Below are 19,177 nucleotides of genomic sequence, written 5' to 3'. Positions count from 1 at the left end.
CTGTGGACTTCTTTTGCTGTTTCTATTTGTTCAAGTTGTTGGATTACTGACTTGGGGCCTTCTTTTTTTTTTTTTTATTAACTTTTATTGAGCTTCAAGTGAACGTTTACAAATCATGTCAGTCTGTCACATATAAGTTAATATACATCTTACTCCTTACTCCCACTTGCTCTCCCCCTAATGAGTCAGCCCTTCCAGTCTCTCCTTTCATGAAAACTCTGGCAGCCTCCAACTCTCTCTATCCTCCCATCCCCCCTCCAGACAGGAGATGCCAACACAGTCTCAAGTGTCCACCTGATATTATTAGCTCATTCTTCATCAGCATCTCTCTCCCACCCACTGTCCAGTCCCCTTCATGTCTGATGAATTCTCTTCGGGGATGGTTCCCGTCCTGTGCCAACAGGAGGTTTGGGGACCATGACCGCCGGGATTCCTCTAGTCTCAGTCAGACCATTAAGTATGGTCTTTTTATGAGAATTTGGGGTCTGCATCCCACTTATCTCCTGCTCCCTCAGGGGTTCTCTATTGTGCTCCCTGTCAGGGCAGTCATCGATTGTGGCCGGGCTAGTTCTTCTGTTCTCAGGATAATGTAGGTCTCTGGTTCATGTGGCCCTCTCTGTCTCTTGGGCTCTTAGTTGTCGTGTGACCTTGGTGTTCTTCATTCTCCTTTGCTCCAGGTGGGTTGAGACCAGTTGATGCATCTTAGATGGCCGCTTGTTAGCTTTTAAGACCCCAGATGCCACATTTCAAAGTGGGATGCAGAATGTTTTCATAATAGAATTATTTTGCCAATTGACTTAGAAGTCCCCTTAAACCATGGTTCCCAAACCCCCGCCCTTGCTCCGCTGACCTTTGAAGTATTCAGTTTATCCCGGAAGCTTCTTTGCTTTTGGTCCAGTCCACTTGAGCTGACCTTCCATGTATTGAGTATTGTCCTTCCCTTCACCTAAAGCAGTTCTTTTCAGCTAATTAATCAGTAAAAAAACCCTCTCCCTCCCTCCCCCCCTCGTAACCACAAAAGTATGTGTTCTTCTCAGTTTATACTATTTCTCAAGATCTTATAATAGTGGTCTTATACAATATTTGTCCTTTTGCCTCTGACTGATTTCGCTCAGCATAATGCCTTCCAGGTTCCTCCATGTTATGAAATGTTTGACAGCTTCTTCACTGTTCTTTATCGATGCGTAGTATTCCATTGTGTGAATATACCACAATTTATTTACCCATTCATCCGTTGATGGACACCTTGGTTGCTTCCAGCTTTTTGCTGTTGTAAACAGAGCTGCAGTAAACATGGGTGTGCATATATCTGTTTGTGTGAAGGCTCTTGTTTCTCTAGGGTATATTCCAAGGAGTGGGATTTCTGGGTTGTATGGTAGTTCTATTTCTAACTGTTTAAGATAACGCCAGATAGATTTCCAAAGTGGTTGTACCATTTTCCATTCCCACCAGCAGTATATAAGAGTTCCAGTCTCTCCGCAGCCTCTCCAACATTTATTATTTTGTGTTTTTTGGATTAATGCCAGCCTTGTTGGAGTGAGATGGAATCTCATCGTAGTTTTAATCTGCATTTCTCTAATGGCTAATGATCGAGAGCATTTTCTCATGTATCTGTTGGCTGCCTGAATATCTTCTTTAGTGAAGTGTGTGTTCATCTCCTTTGCCCACTTCTTGATTGGGTTGTTTGTCTTTTTGTGGTTGAGTTTTGACAGAATCATGTAGATTTTAGAGATCAGGCGCTGGTCGGAGATGTCATAGCTGAAAATTCTTTCCCAGTCTGTAGGTGGTCTTTTTACTCTTTTGGTGAAGTCTTTAGATGAGCATAGGTGTTTGATTTTTAGGAGCTCCCAGTTATCGGGTTTCTCTTCGTCATTTTTGGTAATGTTTTGTATTCTGTTTATGCCTTGTGTTAGGGCTCCTAGGGTTGTCCCTATTTTTTCTTCCATGATCTTTATCGTTTTAGTCTTTATGTTTAGGCCTTTGATCCACTTGGAGTTAGTTTTTGTGCATGGTGTGAGGTATGGGTCCTGTTTCATTTTTTTGCAAATGGATATCCAGTTATGCCAGCACCATTTGTTAAAAAGACTATCTTTTCCCCAATTAACTGACACTGGTCCTTTGTCAAATATCAGCTGCTCATACGTGGATGGATTTATATCTGGGTTCTCAATTCTGTTCCATTGGTCTATGTGCCTGTTGTACCAGTACCAGGCTGTTTTGACTACTGTGGCTGTATAATAGCTTCTGAAATCAGGTAGAGTGAGGCCTCCCACTTTCTTCTTCTTTTTCAGTAATGCTTTGCTTATCCGAGGCTTCTTTCCCTTCCATATGAAATTGGTGATTTGTTTCTCTATCACCTTAAAAAATGACATTGGAATTTGGATTGGAAGTGCATTGTATGTATAGATGGCTTTTGGTAGAATAGACATTTTTACTGTGTTAAGTCTTCCTATCCATGAGCAAGGTCTGTTTTTCCACTTAAGTAAGTCCTTTTGAATTTCTTGTAGTAGAGCTTTGTAGTTTTCTTTGTATAGGTCTTTTACATCCTTGGTAAGATTTATTCCTAAGTATTTTATCTTCTTGGGGGCTACTGTGAATGGTATTGATTTGGTTATTTCCTCTTCGATATTCTTTTTGTTGATGTAGAGGAATCCAAGTGATTTTTGTATGTTTATTTTATAACCTGAGACTCTGCCAAAGTCTTCTATTAGTTTCAGTAGTTTTCTGGAGGATTCCTTAGGGTTTTCTGTGTATAAGATCATGTCATCTGCAAATAGAGATAATTTTACTTCCTCCTTGCCAATCTGGATGCCCTTTATTTCTTTGTCTAGCCTAACTGCCCTGGCTAGGACTTCTAGCACAATGTTGAATAAGAGCGGTGATAAAGGGCATCCTTGTCTGGTTCCCGTTCTCAAGGGAAATGCTTTCAGGTTCTCTCCATTTAGAGTGATGTTGGCTGTTGGCTTTGCATAGATGCCCTTTATTATGGTGAGGAATTTTCCTTCAATTCCTATTTTGGTGAGAGTTTTTATCATAAATGGGTGTTGGACTTTGTCAAATGCCTTTTCTGCATCAATTGATAAGATCATGTGGTTTTTGTCTTTTGTTTTATTTATGTGGTGGATTACATTAATGGTTTTTCTGATATTAAACCAGCCTTGCATACCTGGTATAAATCCCACTTGATCGTGGTGAATTATTTTTTTGATATGTTGTTGAATTCTATTGGCTAGAATTTTGTTGAGGATTTTTGCATCTATGTTCATGAGGGATATAGGTCTATAATTTTCTTTTTTTGTAATGTCTTTACCTGGTTTTGGTATCAGGGAGATGGTGGCTTCATAGAATGAGTTGGGTAGTATTCCGTCATTTTCTATGCTTTGAAATACCTTCAGTAGTAGTGGTGTTAACTCTTCTCTGAAAGTTTGGTAGAACTCTGCAGTGAAGCCGTCCGGGCCAGGGCTTTTTTTTGTTGGGAGTTTTTTGATTACCGTTTCAATCTCTTTTTTTGTTATGGGTCTATTTAGTTGTTCTACTTCTGAATGTGTTAGTTTAGGTAGTTAGTGTTTTTCCAGGAATTCATCCATTTTTTCTAGGTTTGCAAATTTGTTAGAGTACAATTTTTCGTAATAATCTGATATGATTCTTTTAATTTCAGTTGGTTCTGTTGTGATGTGGTCCTTCTCGTTTCTTATTCGGGTTCTTTGTTTCCTTTCCTGTATTTCTTTAGTCAGTCTAGCCAATGGTTTATCAATTTTGTTAATTTTTTCAAAGAACCAGCTTTTGGCTTTGTTAATTCTTTCAATTGTTTTTCTGTTCTCTAATTCATTTAGTTCAGCTCTAATTTTTATTATTTGTTTTCTTCTGGTGCCTGATGGATTCTTTTGTTGCTCACTTTCTATTTGTTCAAGTTGTCGAGACAGTTCTCTGATTTTGGCTCTTCTTTTTGTATGTGTGCATTTATCGATATAAATTGGCCTCTGAGCACTGCTTTTGCTGTGTCCCAGAGGTTTTGATAGGAAGTATTTTCATTCTCGTTGCATTCTATGAATTTCCTTATTCCCTCCTTGATGTCTTCTATAACCCAGTCTTTTTTCAGGAGGGTATTGTTCATTTTCCAAGTATTCGATTTCTTTTCCCTAGTTTTTCTGTTATTGATTTCTAGTTTTATTGCCTTGCGGTCTGAGAAGATGCTTTGTAATATCTCGATGTTTTGGATTCTGCAAAGGTTTGTTTTATGATGTAATATGTGGTCTATTCTAAAGAATGTTCCATGTGCGCTAGAAAAAAAAGTATACTTTGCAGCAGTTGGGTGGAGAGTTCTTTATAAGTCGATGAGGTCAAGTTGGTTGATTGTTATAATTAGGTCTTCCGTGTCTCTACTGAGCTTCTTACTGGATGTCCGGTCCTTCTCCTAAAGTGGTGTGTTGAAGTCTCCTACTATAATTGTGGAGGTGTCTATCTCACTTTTCAGTTCTGTTAAAATTTGATTTATGTATCTTGCAGCCCTGTCACTGGGTGCATAAATATTTAATATGGTTATGTCTTCCTGATCAATTGTCCCTTTTATCATTATGTAGTGTCCTTCTTTATCCTTTGTGGTGGATTTAAGTCGGAAGTCTATTTTGTCAGAAATTAACATTGCTACTCCTCTTCTTTTTTGCTTATTGTTTGCTTGATATACTTTTTTCCATCCTTTGAGTTTTAGTTTGTTTGTGTCTCTAAGTCTAAGGTGTGTCTCTTGTAGGCAGCATATAGACGGATCGTGTTTCTTTATCCAGTCTGAGACTCTCTGTCTCTTTATTGGTGCATTTAGTCTATTTACATTCAGCGTAATTATAAATAAGTGTTTAGTGTTGTCATTTTGATGCCTTTTTATGTGTGTTGTTGACAATTTCATTTTTCCACTTACTTTTTTGTGCTGAGACGTTTTTCTTAGTAAATTGTGAGATCCTCATTTTCGTAGTGTTTGACTTTGTTTGTTGAGTCGTTCCGTTTTTCTTGGCTTTTATCTTGAGTTATGGAGTTGTTATACCTCTTTGTGGTTACCTTATTATTTACCCCTATTTTTCTAAGTAAAAACCTAACTTGTATTGTTCTATATCGCCTTGTATCACTCTCCATATGGCAGTTCAATGCCTCCTGTATTTAGTCCCTCTTTTTGATTATTGTGATCTTTTACATATTGACTTCAGTGATTCCCTGTTACGAGCATTTTTTTTTTTTTAATTAATCTTAGTTTGTTTTTGTGATTTCCCTATTTGAGTTGATATCAGGATGTTCTGTTTTGTGACCTTGTGTTGTGCTGGTATCTGATGTTATTGGTTCTCTGACCAAACAATATCCTTTAGTATTTCTTGTAGCTTTGGTTTGGTTTTTGCAAATTCTCTAAACTTGTGTTTATCTGTAAATATCTTAATTTCGCCTTCATATTTCAGAGAGAGCTTTGCTGGATATATGATCCTTGGCTGGCAGTTTTTCTCCTTCAGTGCTCTGTATATGTCGTCCCATTCCCTTCTTGCCTGCATGGTTTCTGCTGAGTAGTCTAAACTTATTCTTATTGATTCTCCCTTGAAGGAAACCTTTCTTTTCTCCCTGGCTGCTTTTAAAATTTTCTGTTTATCTTTGGTTTTGGCGAGTTTGATGATAATATGTCTTGGTGTTTTTCTTTTTGGATCAATCTTAAATGGGGTTCGATGAGCATCTTGGATAGATATCCTTTCATCTTTCATGATGTCAGGGAAGTTTTCTGTCAGGAGATCTTCAACTATTTTCTCTGTGTTTTCTGTCCTCCCTCCCTGTTCTGGGACTCCAATCACATGCAATTTATCCTTTTTGATAGAATCCCACATGATTCTTAGGGTTTCTTCATTTTTTTTAATTCTTTTATCTGATTTTTTTTCAGCTCTGTTGGTGTTGATTCCCTGGTCCTCCAGATGTCCCAGTCTGCATTCTAATTGCTCGAGTCTGCTCCTCTGACTTCCTATTGCGTTGTCTAATTCTGTAATTTTATTGTTAATCTTTTGGATTTCTACATGTTGTCTCTCTATGGATTCTTGCAACTTATTAATTTTTCCACTATGTTCTTGAATAATCTTTTTGAGTTCTTCAACAGTTTTATCAGTGTGTTCCTTAACTTTTTATGCAGTTTGCCTTATTTCGTTTCTGATGTCTTGAAGCATTCTGTAAATTAGTTTTTTATATTCTGTATCTGATAATTCCAGAATTCTATCTTCATTTGGGAAAGATTTTGATTCTTTTATTTGGGGGGTTGTAGAAGCTGTCATGGTCTGCTTCCTTATGTGGTTTGGTATGGACTGCTGTCTCCGAGCCATCACTGGGAAACTAGTTTTTCAAAAAAATCCGCTGACTGGGACGCTGGCTCCAGGCTCCGAAAACAATCGCTGCTTCCCCGCATTTGTTCGTTTTCCATCTCTAAATCTGTGTTTGTTGTTCAGGGTTCGTAGATTGTTACGTATGTGATCGATCCACTTGTTTTTCCGAGTCTTTGTTGCAAGAGGGATCCGAGGTAGCGTCTACCTAGTCCGCCATCTTGGCCCCGCCTCCATTGGGCCTTCTTTTTTTGATGTGTGCATTTATTGCTATAAATTTTCCTCTGAGCACTCCTTTTGCTGTGTCCTAGAGATTTTAGTATGTTGTGTCTTCATTCTCATTTGATTCTTAAGAATTTAATTTTTAATTTCTTCTATGATTTTTTTTTTTTGATCCAGTAGTTTTTAAGTAAGGTGTTACTCAGTTTTCATGTTTTTTTATTGTTGTTGTTTTGCACTTTCTGTTATTGATTTCTAGTTTTATAGCATTATGGTCAGAGAAGATGCTTTGTATTGTTTCAGTGTTTTTTAATTTATTGAGGCTTGCTCTGTGGCCTGAAATATGATCTACTCCGGAGAAAATGATCCATGTGTGTTGGAGACGAATGTGCTCTTTAGTGCCATTGGATGGCATGTCTGTATATGTCTATGAGGTTGAGTTGGTTTATTGTGTTATTTAATCTTCTGTATCTTTATTGAGTTTCTAATTGTTGTGTCCATTGTCAGAAGGGGTCTGTTAAAAGTCTCTTAATATTATTGTAGAACTATTTCTCTTTTCAATTTTGTTTGTTTTATGTCTTTTGGGGCTCTGTCATTGGGGTGTAAATATGCATTATTACATTTTCTTGGTGAATTGACCCTTTAATTATATAATGCCCTTCTTATCTTTCATAGTGAATTTTGACTTAAAGTCTGTTTTATTTGACATTATTATTGCTATCCCTGCTATCTTTTGGTTAGTTTGCTTGATATTTTTCCATTCTTTGATTTTTAACGTTATGTCTTTGTGTCTAAGGTGTGTCTCTTGTAGGCAACATGTTGATGGGTCTTTTTTTTAAAAATCCATTCTGCCACTCTCTGTCTCTTGACTGGTGCACTTAATCCATTTACATTCAGTGTAATTAATGATAGGTATAGATTCATTGCTGTCATTTTGTTATACCTTTTTTGTGGTGTTAATGGTTTCTTTGTTCCTGTTAATTTCCCGTGCTGAGTTCTTTTTGTATATGGATTTTCTTGTCATTGTTATTTTTGTGTTTACTGAGTCTTTTTTTCTTTTGTTTTGGTGAGTAGATCTATTTTCTTTGTGGTTACCCTGAAGTTTACCCTTACCCTCTTAAGTTGAAGACGGCTTGTTATATCTTGAAATCGCCTTGACTTCCTCTCCATATGGAAGTTGTGTAACTACACCTTTTATCCCCCCTTTTTCATGTGAGTTTCAACAGAAGAGTCCCTTCTTGAAAATCCAGTTGCAAAGTTGGCCCATAATATTTAAGCTTCTACTTTTCAGGAGATAACAGTTAAATAATAGAGTTAAAATCAGCATGTAGAGTGTGGTGAAGATAATAAATGAGCTACCACCCAGTCCCCCATCACCTGATTTGGAGGTAGGAAGGTACATAGAGGAAGGAAGCACCTGAGCGTGTGAGACTTAACTACAGCATCCACACATGGACCATAGCAGAGACCCAGGGCCCGAATGATAAGCTTCACTTCCTCAGCCACGGGCTGTAGTATTCAACCAGGAGGCTGGTAGCTATTGGAATTCCTTTCCCCTTTCCTCAGCCTCCTGTTGCTTCAGTCACATGTCAGTGTCCCATGACCATCATGACCTTCTTTGAGTCTGTGGATCTGGGACAGCAGGGGCAAAAAGGCCAATAAGGGGCTGACTTAGTGCTTGCTGAGCCCCTCTCTTCTTTCTGCTTGTCTTCCCAGGCCCCTCCCTCCATAGTGTTCCCATGAAGGTGAAGCTTAAGTGTTTCTCAAAAGTTATGGCTAATCTTATCCAATCCTTTGTGAATTTAAAGACTTAGCATTAACCTTTTAATATAAACTCATTTTTTTTCCTTTGGGACAAAATGATAAAAGGTATGCTTGCTATTTTACTCTTTATTTTTCTATCAGTACTAGTAGTAAAAGTCCTTAAGAAAACTTTTAAAAAGCTCTGAAAAGAAACACTTGTTTTAGGGAACAGAACTGACGAAAAGCAGGGAGAAGATTGTTTTCTCAGTGGATCAGATCAGTTGCTGACCTCTCAACTCTGACCCATGGTGGCTCCATGTGTGTCAGAGTACAACTGTGCTCCATAAGGTTTTCAATGCTGATATTTTGGAAGCAGACCACCAGGCCTTTCTTCTGAGGCTCCTTGGGGTAGACTTGAACCTCCAGCTTTTTAGTTAGCAGTTGAGTGCTTTAACCATTTGCACCAGTGACTCCCAGTGGATCAGGGAGGAGATCAGTTTTAATCAAAAAGAATTAAAGATGGTGGTTGGGAAAAAAGAAGAAAACAGAGCAGTCCCTGGGGCCAGCAGATGTAAAGAACACAGGAACCTGGAAGCTAGCCAAGAGGCAAGAGGTACTTCAGAAGTCAGCAGTTGTTCAGATCCTTTTCCTTAAAGCTGTTCTCTTATCCACTCACCCCCATTGCACTTCCTATTAGCCATATGTGCCCCTTAATCCCATACCCTGCTAGAGCAGTCCTAGCCCCTCATCTGCCAGAGCTGAGGGAGTCATCACTAGTTATGTGGGGAAGAGACCCCTTTTCCACTACATAGAAGAAAATCATAAACATGAAAGCAACTTATATTTTGAGTGCTAACTATGTATTAGATAACTGTTCTAAGCACTTCATAGGTATTAGCTCACTTAATCCCCAAAATAGCCCAACAACGTAGTTACTAATATTATCCCCATTTTACCAGGGCTTCCAGCTGGCTCCTTCCAGTTCGAACCCCTGTTGAGAATTTACATTTCCACCTCAGATATACTGAATCAGAATCTACAGTTTAACAAGATCCCCAGGTGATTCTTATTTATAACTTCCTGGGACCATGTTAGAAATGCAAATTATCAGCAGAGGTTCAAACAAGAATGAACTGGTTCAGAGCCCTGCATTTTACACATGAGGAAATTGAGGCACATAAATTATTTGTCCAAAGACACACAGGTAATGAGCTATACTCCAAGTTAGTATTTGCTAAAAACATTTATTAGACACAGTAATTGGTTAATGGCTCTATTAATACTATACTTCTGGGCTATGAGTCAGGATCAAGTTGATGGCAGTGGGTTTTGGGTTTGGACTATATAAATTCAATAGGCTTTTGTGGGCAGGAAGCCCTGGTGGCGTAGTGGTTAAGTGCTACAGCTGCTAACCAAGAGGTTGGCAGTTCAGATCTGCCAGGCGCTCCTTGGAAACTCTATGGGGCAGTTCTACTCTGTCCTATAGGGTTGCTATGAGTCGGAATCGACTCAACGGCAGTAGGTTTTGGTTTTGTGGGCAGGCTTCCTATCACTGTGCGTAACACTGTTTTGTGGGAAAATGGGTTTCAGTAAGCTACAAAACTTTAAGGAATTTGGGGATTGTCTAATTTATAGAAAATCCCAACTGTTTACCTCAAACAGACATGTTGTACATAGTAAGCATTTTTCAAGTCACTGAAATATTTCTTTTTCTTTTTAAGTTTTGCTCCGGACTATTATGATTGGGGACAACAAACTAACAGCTTCACGGCACAAGTAGGAACTTTGCCACAAGACTCAACTTTGGATCCTGACAAACCAAGCCATGAGTAGCATCAGTTCTCAGTATTATGGAAGATTTCTCAGTTGAAAAGCTTCAGAAAGACAAACTTAATGACAGTTGAACTCTTAAGGCACTTTTCGTAAAGAAATAGGACTTGATTTTTATTTGTTATAGGTTTCTAGTGGCTCCACAGGACTAAGCAATAATTTAGACTTATAAGACCTTATTTTAGTACTAAAAAGTGAGCCTGGCTATTTCAGTGGGCATAATTTAAACTTTTTTTTTTAACTGTACTTTTATAAAGATGGATTTTATATAACTTAAATAATAATGCTAAAGTATACTAGGGTTTTTTCCTGAGAATGTTATTGCAATATATGTTTTAGTTTGCACAAACTTTTATGCATAATTCACTTTAAAACAATACAATATACAGTCTAATAGTTTTTTTTAAGGCTTTTAGACTGCAGTGTTCCTCAAATCCTTACCTCTTCCGGTCATTCACATTCTGAGCTCTACATTGGTAGATTGCTAAAATATAACTGACATCTGTAGAGCTAATTGCAACTCCAGTACTGAATGTTAAAATGTAATGGAATATTGGTGGACCATAAGGTAACTGGAAACCCTGGGGGTGTAGTGGTTAAGTGCTACGGCTGCTAACCAAGAGGTTGTAGTTTGAATCCACCAGGCACTCCTTGGAAACTCTTATCAGGCAGTTCTACTCTGTCCTATAGGGTCGCTGTGAGTCAGAATCGACTCAACAGCAGTGGGCTTGGTTTTGGTTTATAAGGTAACTGGGAGTCCCTGGGTGGTGCAAATGGTTAAGTGCTAGATTGCTAGCCTAAAGGTTGGCAGTTTGAACCCACCCAGAGGTGCCTTGGAAGACAGGTTTGGCTGTCTGCTTTTGAAAGGTCACAACCCTGAAAACCCTATGGAGCTGTTCTACTCTGTACACATGCGGTTGCCACGAGTCAGAATTGATTCAACCTCAACAACAAGATAGATGGCTCCGTAGAGCTTTTTTAAGGCTCAGGTGATTGGTCCTCAAAGAATCTCTTACATTTTGCCAAAAGTTTGGTAGGTCCTTCCAGTAGGGCACTAATATATACAATTTAAGGATAAGTTGATAATGTATATAGAGCTGACTTACACTATTAAACCCCATAAAGAGCCCTGGTGGCACAGTGATTGAAGTGGTTGGCTGCTAAAAACCAAAAGGTCAGCAGTTTGAACCCACCAGCTGCTCTGCAGGAGAAAGATGTGGCAGTCTGCTTCCATAAAGATTTACATCCTTGAAAACCATATAGGGTCACTATGAGTTGGAATCTACTCAGTGGCAGTTGGTCTGCTATATTAATGGAGATTGCATAATTTTCAGCCCAATGAAATCCATTAACTCAGGACTACAGCTAGCTGAATTTTCATTACATTCAAGGTAAAAAGAGATTCCAAAAGGGAGACTAATAATAAATACCCCGGCCCTTGAGCAGAATGATTATGTGGAATCCTGTTTTTTCTCTAATTTTCAGCCATATTGAAAAGAGTGCCTTTTATCTTTAAATAACTTTAAAAGCAGAGTTATTTAAACTACATGTTTAAGATGGGCGTAGCATCACAGACAGCATCCTATAGGATAATGCCCGTCTTTTATCCATGTTAAAGGGCACATTCCAGACAATTGCTTTATAAGTTGTTTTTCATTTAAGTGAAAAACTTGTCATGAAATGCTATTTCCCCAACCAGAAGTGCTGTTCTAAAACCTCCACTACATATATTCTGCAGCCATAAAACAGCCTATAATGGGAGACAGTGGTACATGGCTTTGTCAGAGAGGTTAAATGCCCTGATTTTCTACAAAACAGATGTAAGGTACTAGAGGAGGGACTGTTACCAGAGAGAAAGTGCCATTTCGCTCTCCCTGAGAAATCTCAAATCTCAGGACAGAGAGGGGGCAAATGAAAAGGAACTTCCATTAAGAAGTCCTACCTACATGGTAAAACCTATTTCAAATGACTAATTTCCCATTTTGGTCTTCATGAGTAGTTTATCTCTTGCTGCCGCCTTCACAAAGATCAAGTCTATTTATATTATTTGGATGGTATTTAAAATTGGGATATCAAGTTTTAAATGGGCCATGATTGGGTTTTTCATTTGTATAGAATATGTTTACTCTGCATAATCCACATAACAACATTCTTGCCTTTCAATCTGTGGAAGAATTTGGGTCACATATTTAAAATAGTTAATGTGTCAGGGAAAATTCCACACTGATGCAAAATCTGCACTTATTATTCAGGTTGCCTTAAAATAATAAAATATTACAAGTTGTTATTCTAAAAAGCTTTAGGAACACCCTATTATGGCCATACTGTCTTTGTTACTAATACTTAAGAGAGTTTAGAAGCAGACTCAGCATGCGCTTAATATATGTAGTTAAAAAAAAAATCCTTTAAATCATGCCTGTAGAAAGTCCTGCAAATCCTCACTAGGTCAGCTAAAGACAGATATGTCCCTGGTGGTGTAGTGGTTAAGAGTTATGGCTGCTAACCAAAAATTCGGCAGTTCGAATCCACCAGGCACTCCTTGGAAACCCTATGGGGCAGTCCTACTCTGTCCTGTAGGGTCACTATGAGTCGGAATTGACTCGACAGCAACAGAGGGATAGATATATATTTTTGTTACTGGTTAAGTGCTCAGCTGCTAACTGAAAGGTCAGCAGTTCAAACCCACCAGCGGCTCCACAGGAGAAAGACGTGGCAGTCTGCTTGCATAAAGATTACAGTCTTGGAAGTCCTATGGAGCAGTTCCACCCTGTCCTATAAGGTCAATACGAGTCGGAATCAATTGGATAGCGACTGGTTTGGTTTGGTTTTTGATAAAAAATATCAATAAAATCATGCAATTATATTCATTCTATGATATACAAACACTGTTTATAATTATTACTGGCAGGAAAATTTGAAATAGCCAGCATTAACTGATGAATGCCACAATCCACTTTTATGATAAAGCTGCTAGTATTTATTTGAACAACATTTTTTGTTGGAGAGGATTTTAAAAATGTTGTAAGTGCCTATTTTTCTCTTTGCCCCACTTTAAAACAAGTGCTAAAACTAAGTGTTGTAGACTTATCCTAGAATATAAAAAAACTATGTATGTATCAAATTAACTTTCTCTCTTAATACATGATCTACCCTGTGAAATGTTGGAGTAACTGTGCGGGAAGAAAAATCAAAATTTCCTCTAGCTTCCTAATTGATATGTGCCAAGTACACTAGTGAAGCTAGTCCTGATGTAAACTATTAAATGCTGAGAGAGAGAATAGAATGGTGATTACTCGTTCTAAAATATCTCAGTAACCTCTAGTTCTTAAAGCATACAATTTGAAAGTGAAAATTGTATGGGGAATATCACTGAAAGTTTGGTACTATTATTTATCTAAGTCTAATGTCATGCCAAAAGGTTGCGTGTGTTTCTGTTTAACCCATGGAAATATGCATACTAGGTCTCTATCTCTGCAGTTAGTGTCTAGGACTTCCAACTGATTTGTGTACATATCTTTCACTGGGTCTTTTTCCTTTTTACAATCAACCTGTTTAATTGAGCCAATGATTAAAACATCTGGAGTGTGTTACACGCCGAATCGTAGACTGTAAGAAGTTTTTACTATTATACACATAAATCACATTATGCCAATTTCTCTTGAATGTATCAGGCACATTCTTAATACCTGCTGGTTGTCAGGGTTAGCTACTTAGATAAGGCACACTCACTAGTGCATCCCAGACTTTTTTTTTTTTCCACCAAAATCCATGAGAATTACTCATTGTTGGACTTCAACACTTAACCCCTAAAACAAGGGAAAAAATAAGCATTATTAAACTCTAGAGCTTAAGAAGTGTTTTGTTACAAAAGCTCTCATTTATATTACACAGTGGATATTACTAGAGTATTGTTTGTTTTTTGTTGTTAACAATAAAGGCAAACTTACATTAAAACTAAATGGATCTAAGTATTTGAAACTTTATCAAGATTTCCAACTAAAGATACGTGATTAACAAAATACCCTGCTTTCACATAAAATACAGACTAGTGTAAGTCTGATCAGACACTTCTAACATGGGTCCCCATTTTTGAGCCTATGTAAGTGAGAATTTTATTAGTTAAAAAAGTTTCTAACTGGGCATAATGCTACTTAACACATCTCATGGTCCAGGCGAGGAGCTGCTGGAAAAGGAGCAGGCTAAAATAGTAGCATTATATAATAAACCATTCTGTTAAAGCCAGAAACACTTCTTTATTAAAAATGGGAAAATGAGCGTAACGGAGTGGAATTCCATCGATGTTTACTGAGTGCCTATTATGTGCTAGGTGGACACCCAGCGAGGTAGATGTCACGTGCCTGTGGGTCCCAGCCTATCAACTCAGCGATGCATACATACACTTGACTATGGCTCTGAGCAGGGACATATGGAGAGCCCTTGCACCAAGGGGTCAGAATACCCTGAAGGGCGAACGGTACCAATGACATCCCTGTACCCCCAACCAGGATCTCTGTGTGTGATTCTTACACCTATTACCCAGCTCCTCTGGGCCTAAGCACTGATATTGCACTCATTATTAAGTCTAGAGTTCCAAGACTGGTTGCCAGCTAATCAAGTATGGGCTTGATGTTTTCAATCCAAGTCCAGAGATCCAGCCACCCCTAATAGTATCTACCTAGTTCCTCCAAATCTGGATTCCTTGACGTATGGCTGGGTCCTGGCCTGTCTTCCCAGAAACTGATTAATACCTTGGCAAAACAGTAATTAGTTACCCTTCCAAAGCTGGTCTGCCTTTTTGACCTTGGCAACCTTACCATTCTATTATGCTACACCCAGAATGGAGTTTTCTGCCTCTGAACTTGGGTCCGAACTAGAGATCAGACACATGCTCTCTTCAGTTAGATCTCTTCAGTTAGCCTATGTGATCCTCAAAAGCCCTTCCTTTTTATACTGACCCCTGTTGTTCTGATAAAGGATCCCTGATGGTGCAGTGGTTAAGTGCTTAGCTGCTAACCAAGAAGTTGGCGGTTCAAACTCATGAGCTGCTTCATGGGAGATAAACATGTGGCAGTCTGCTTCCATAAAGATTCACAGTCATGGAAACCCTATGGGGCAGCTCTCCTCTGTCCTATAGGGCTGCTATGAGTCGGAATTGACTGTACAACAACAAGTTTTGGTTTGATGGTTGCTGACTTTTCTGGATTCTCAACTTCGCATGTATCTTACTAACCCACAACAGTCCCACCAGTCTTTATGCAGTCCCAGGTCTTGGTGCTCCTTGAAGGCATTAACTGAAGTATAAAAAGGGTTGTTTAGGATAAACAAGAATTGCTTTACCAGGTCCATTAAATTTATATATCTTAATACTTTATCGCCTTGGTGAATTCACTAGCCCAGTCTGGCTTCAAGTCTGCATATTAAAAACCTCCATGAACTTCTCTGGAATTGATTTATGCTAATCTAATTTACAAAATAATACCAATTTATATAGCATACTGAGAAATACAAACTGTTGAAGAGACCAGAACACTCAAACCCATCTGAAAGTATATTCTATGAAGGAAAGCCACATTGAAAATTACAATATATCTGAATGTTGCTTGGTGAATGCTGCCTCTAATCTGATCAAGGGGTGCTGGGTGGATGATTTTACTTGATTAATGGCATCAATCTATGGCAGCCTGATGGCACTGTCAAGAAGACACTAGAATTCATTTATATTGAGAGTATCTTCTCTACTAGACAGGTTTCTGTTAGCTATTCCTCTTTGGTTCCCATATTCTTTCTTTGGGTACATTTTTCACTATAAACTATATATCATGTAATTAGGTTATATTCTAGAAAGTAAATTACATGATGGTAGGGATTTCTGTCTGTTTCGTTCACTGCTGTATTTCCAGCTCCTAGAACAATGAATGAATAGTCAAATCCTGTTCCTCTGGTAGATATATATTTTTTTCTTCTTTCTTTTTTTAGGTAACTTCTTACACTTGTACTTTTAGTTACTGTATATTTATTTTACAAGTTTAATATTCATTTGTTTAAGGGCACCTCCCTGTTGCTTTATGAATCTTTGAAAAATATCCAACTTTTGGAGAAAAGATTCATAATGGGCTAAAAAACAAAAAAAGGATTTTATATATAAATAGTCCCTAAATCACTTCTGGGGCCAAGTGTTAGAAGCACTGAAATTCCTTCTGCACAAGTACTGCATCCTGCCTCTTTGTCCTTCCCTGTTGGGCACTGACAAACACTACTGAAAAACACAGCAGGTAGTGAAAAGTAGACCACTATCAGGTGAAGTATCCAATTAAAAGAACAGTGCTTGATCAAATGGTTAAAAGTATAACACTGGAGAACACTGAGTTGGACAGAGCTTTAGCGTAATCCGTATGTTAAAGGATTTTTTTAAGCTCATATAGAAAAAAAATAACAGCTAGGAAAATAGTAAAAAATAAAAAGTCACGGGAGGAATGAGAGTCCCAGCACACCAGATGTGAAACATAAAGCAGCGTGGTAGTGGTACACAAATAGATCAATTAAACAGAGAACCCAGATAGCCAAATACATAAAGGAATTTCCATATGATAAATGCAGCCTCCCAAACTACTAGGGAAAAGATCAGCTGTTCCATAAGTGGTGTTGGAAAAACTGGGTAGTCATCTGGGAAAAAATTAGGTTGGATCTATAACTTACTCGCACACCTAAAGCACTGCTAGGTAAGATCAACAACGCAGTGGAGAAATGGGCAAAAGATATGAACACAAAAGGAATACAAATAGCTCTTAAACATATTAAATGGTGCTCAACCTTATGCATGTTAAGAAAGATAAAAACTAAAAATATATCAAGAGATAACTTTTCATAAGTCAGAATGGTAAAAATCTCAGAGTCTGATAACACCTGTGTTGGTGAGGTTGCGGGTAAGCAGACACCGAGATAAACTGCAGGTGGGTTTATGACCTGGTAACTATGGAAAGCAATATGGCAGTACCTTCCAAAATGACAAATGCATATGGTATTTGAGCAGCAATTCCATTTTGGGGAATTTATCCTACAGGCACTTACATACATGTGAAATGACAAGTGTACAGGGGGGACTGGCTAATGAAATGATGATACCTCCATACTATGGAATACTAAGCAGCCACTAAAAACATGAGAACACTATCTAGTAATACAGAAAGGTTACCAAGAAATATTAAGGGAAAAACAAAGTGACAGACTGTATTATGATGCCACTCTCTGGGTAAAAATGAGAGAAAAAATAAGACTTTACATTTGTATTTGCTTGTATATGCCTGAAAACTCTGAATAGTGGAAACATAAGAAACCAAGACAGAGGTTATTTGTGATGGTAGTAGATGGGGTGGGGACGGTACTGAGAAGATGGGACAAAGATGGAAGGAAGACATTATATAACTTTCTATATTTTTTGGTTTTTGAACCATGTGAATATATTACGTATTCAAAACATTAAATAAAAATAAGTATATTTAAAAAAGCCACATGACTCAGTTCGAATGAAAAGATATTAAAAGTTGAATGGTAATAGGCCAACTATGAAATTACACAAATACACCACATTCTGAATAGAGGCTCGAGTCAAATTCTAGCTCTACAACTTAGTATTTGTGACCGTGGACAAGTTACAGGTTTCTCTTATTCGCACTTTTCTTATTTATATATTGAAGTAATTTTACCTACTTACTAGTGCTGTTGTGAAGATTAAATAAGATTTTGTATGTAAAGCCCTTAATATAGTATCAGCAAATGCTTGCTACTATGACTATAAGAAGAAGCAATATCAGACTCCTTACAAATACATTTTCTCCCTTCTCACAAATTATAATCAAATCCTCATAAAAGGAACACTTAGGAGGAGAAAAAGCAGGAAAAGACTGCAGAAACATTTAATTCGCATTTTCTAGAATCTGTTGGGTACATTAGCAAATTATTTGGAATTTTGTTCAAAATCAAAGCTGCACCTGTAAATGTTACTTAGAGTACACATGAATTTGAATTTGTGTTTTGTTTTTACCAAATAATTTCCATAATACCACGCACCCAATCTGTGTATTTTGGTGAATAGCTATGGTTTCTGCAGGTACTTCAGTTTGTAAACTGCTGAGAGGCTTACTGTGAGCTGTTCCCAGATTTCCAGCTGAAGGCAATGCTGATGAAGATCAAAACAGCTGTCCTTTCTTATACACAATGGCACCTGACAAAGTTGGAAGATACGGCACAGCATTTCATATACATAAAGATGTTACAAGCACTGAGTAATTCACAATGTTTAAATGTCAAAATAAAATGTTCTCACTTATCAAATTCCAAAACTGAAATCTTAAAATTTGTCTGATCCTATTCATAATCTAAGAAGCAAAACAGAAGAAACATTGAAAGTTTACCAATTTTAATAGTTTTTCTACTTTACATAGATGCCACTTAAGAAAGAGTAAAGTCAAGCTGTTAAAGGAAAGAATATTTTCCTTTTCTTCATTTTCAGTACTTCATCAGCTGGTACAATCATTTCGGTCAGTTATTAAGTGCTGGCTGTTTAAATTTGTGATGAGATAAAGACAAAATGCCAAGAGGTTATTTACCAGCCAAAGATTTTCACAATGCAATCAGTACTCTATAAATCACTTCACAACAAAAAGTATGTGAATTGGAAAACAGTTTATATATCACAAGGATCATCAAATATCACCAGGCTCACAAAACAAAGATTCCTGGTTTATACAATCATTTAAAAAATACACACATACACAAAAATTAGTGTCCCTCCACCCCCAATTGAATTTATGGTAAAATAAATGAATTGCAGCTTAAGAATACTTCATTTATTTTCTTAGTAGTGGGATAACGTGCTAAAACTTTGAAGAGAACTCTTTACCCTAAGTAGACCTTTTGTTTTCCTAAAACTGACTCTAATATACATTTTTCCTATGCTTGAAACAAATCACAGTAAAGATAAAAAGCAACAAATGGAAATGACCAAGGAATTTCTCAAGTAAGTAGAGTTTAAATAAGTCTTTTCCTTTTACTGA

The 19,177-nt window shown here is 37.6% G+C and overlaps 2 protein-coding genes across 3 annotated transcripts in view; one reads left to right on the top strand and one right to left on the bottom strand.

The window, feature by feature from the left end:
• GPR137B (G protein-coupled receptor 137B) overlaps positions 1-13,360 on the top strand; it is a 65,270-nt gene extending 51,910 nt beyond the window's left edge. Inside the window, 1 exon segment of the mRNA XM_049868686.1 lies at positions 10,016-13,360. Coding sequence (XP_049724643.1) covers positions 10,016-10,127 — 112 coding nt within the window. The 3' untranslated portion in view covers positions 10,128-13,360.
• ERO1B (endoplasmic reticulum oxidoreductase 1 beta) overlaps positions 1-19,177 on the bottom strand; it is a 95,625-nt gene that overhangs the window by 10,691 nt on the left and 65,757 nt on the right. The window contains exon 17 of one of the 2 annotated variants that reach the window (XM_049868685.1): positions 18,022-18,680. The exons of the other annotated variant lie outside the window; for it this stretch is intronic. Within the exon in view, the coding sequence (XP_049724642.1) occupies positions 18,641-18,680 (40 nt within the window). The 3' untranslated portion in view covers positions 18,022-18,640. Of the gene's footprint in view, positions 1-18,021; positions 18,681-19,177 lie in introns of those variants that run through there. 2 annotated transcript variants of the gene reach the window in all.

This window comes from Elephas maximus, chromosome 24 (genome assembly GCF_024166365.1).
Source record: "Elephas maximus indicus isolate mEleMax1 chromosome 24, mEleMax1 primary haplotype, whole genome shotgun sequence".
NCBI lineage: Eukaryota > Metazoa > Chordata > Mammalia > Proboscidea > Elephantidae > Elephas > Elephas maximus.
This window is presented reverse-complemented; position numbering and strand designations above follow the sequence as displayed.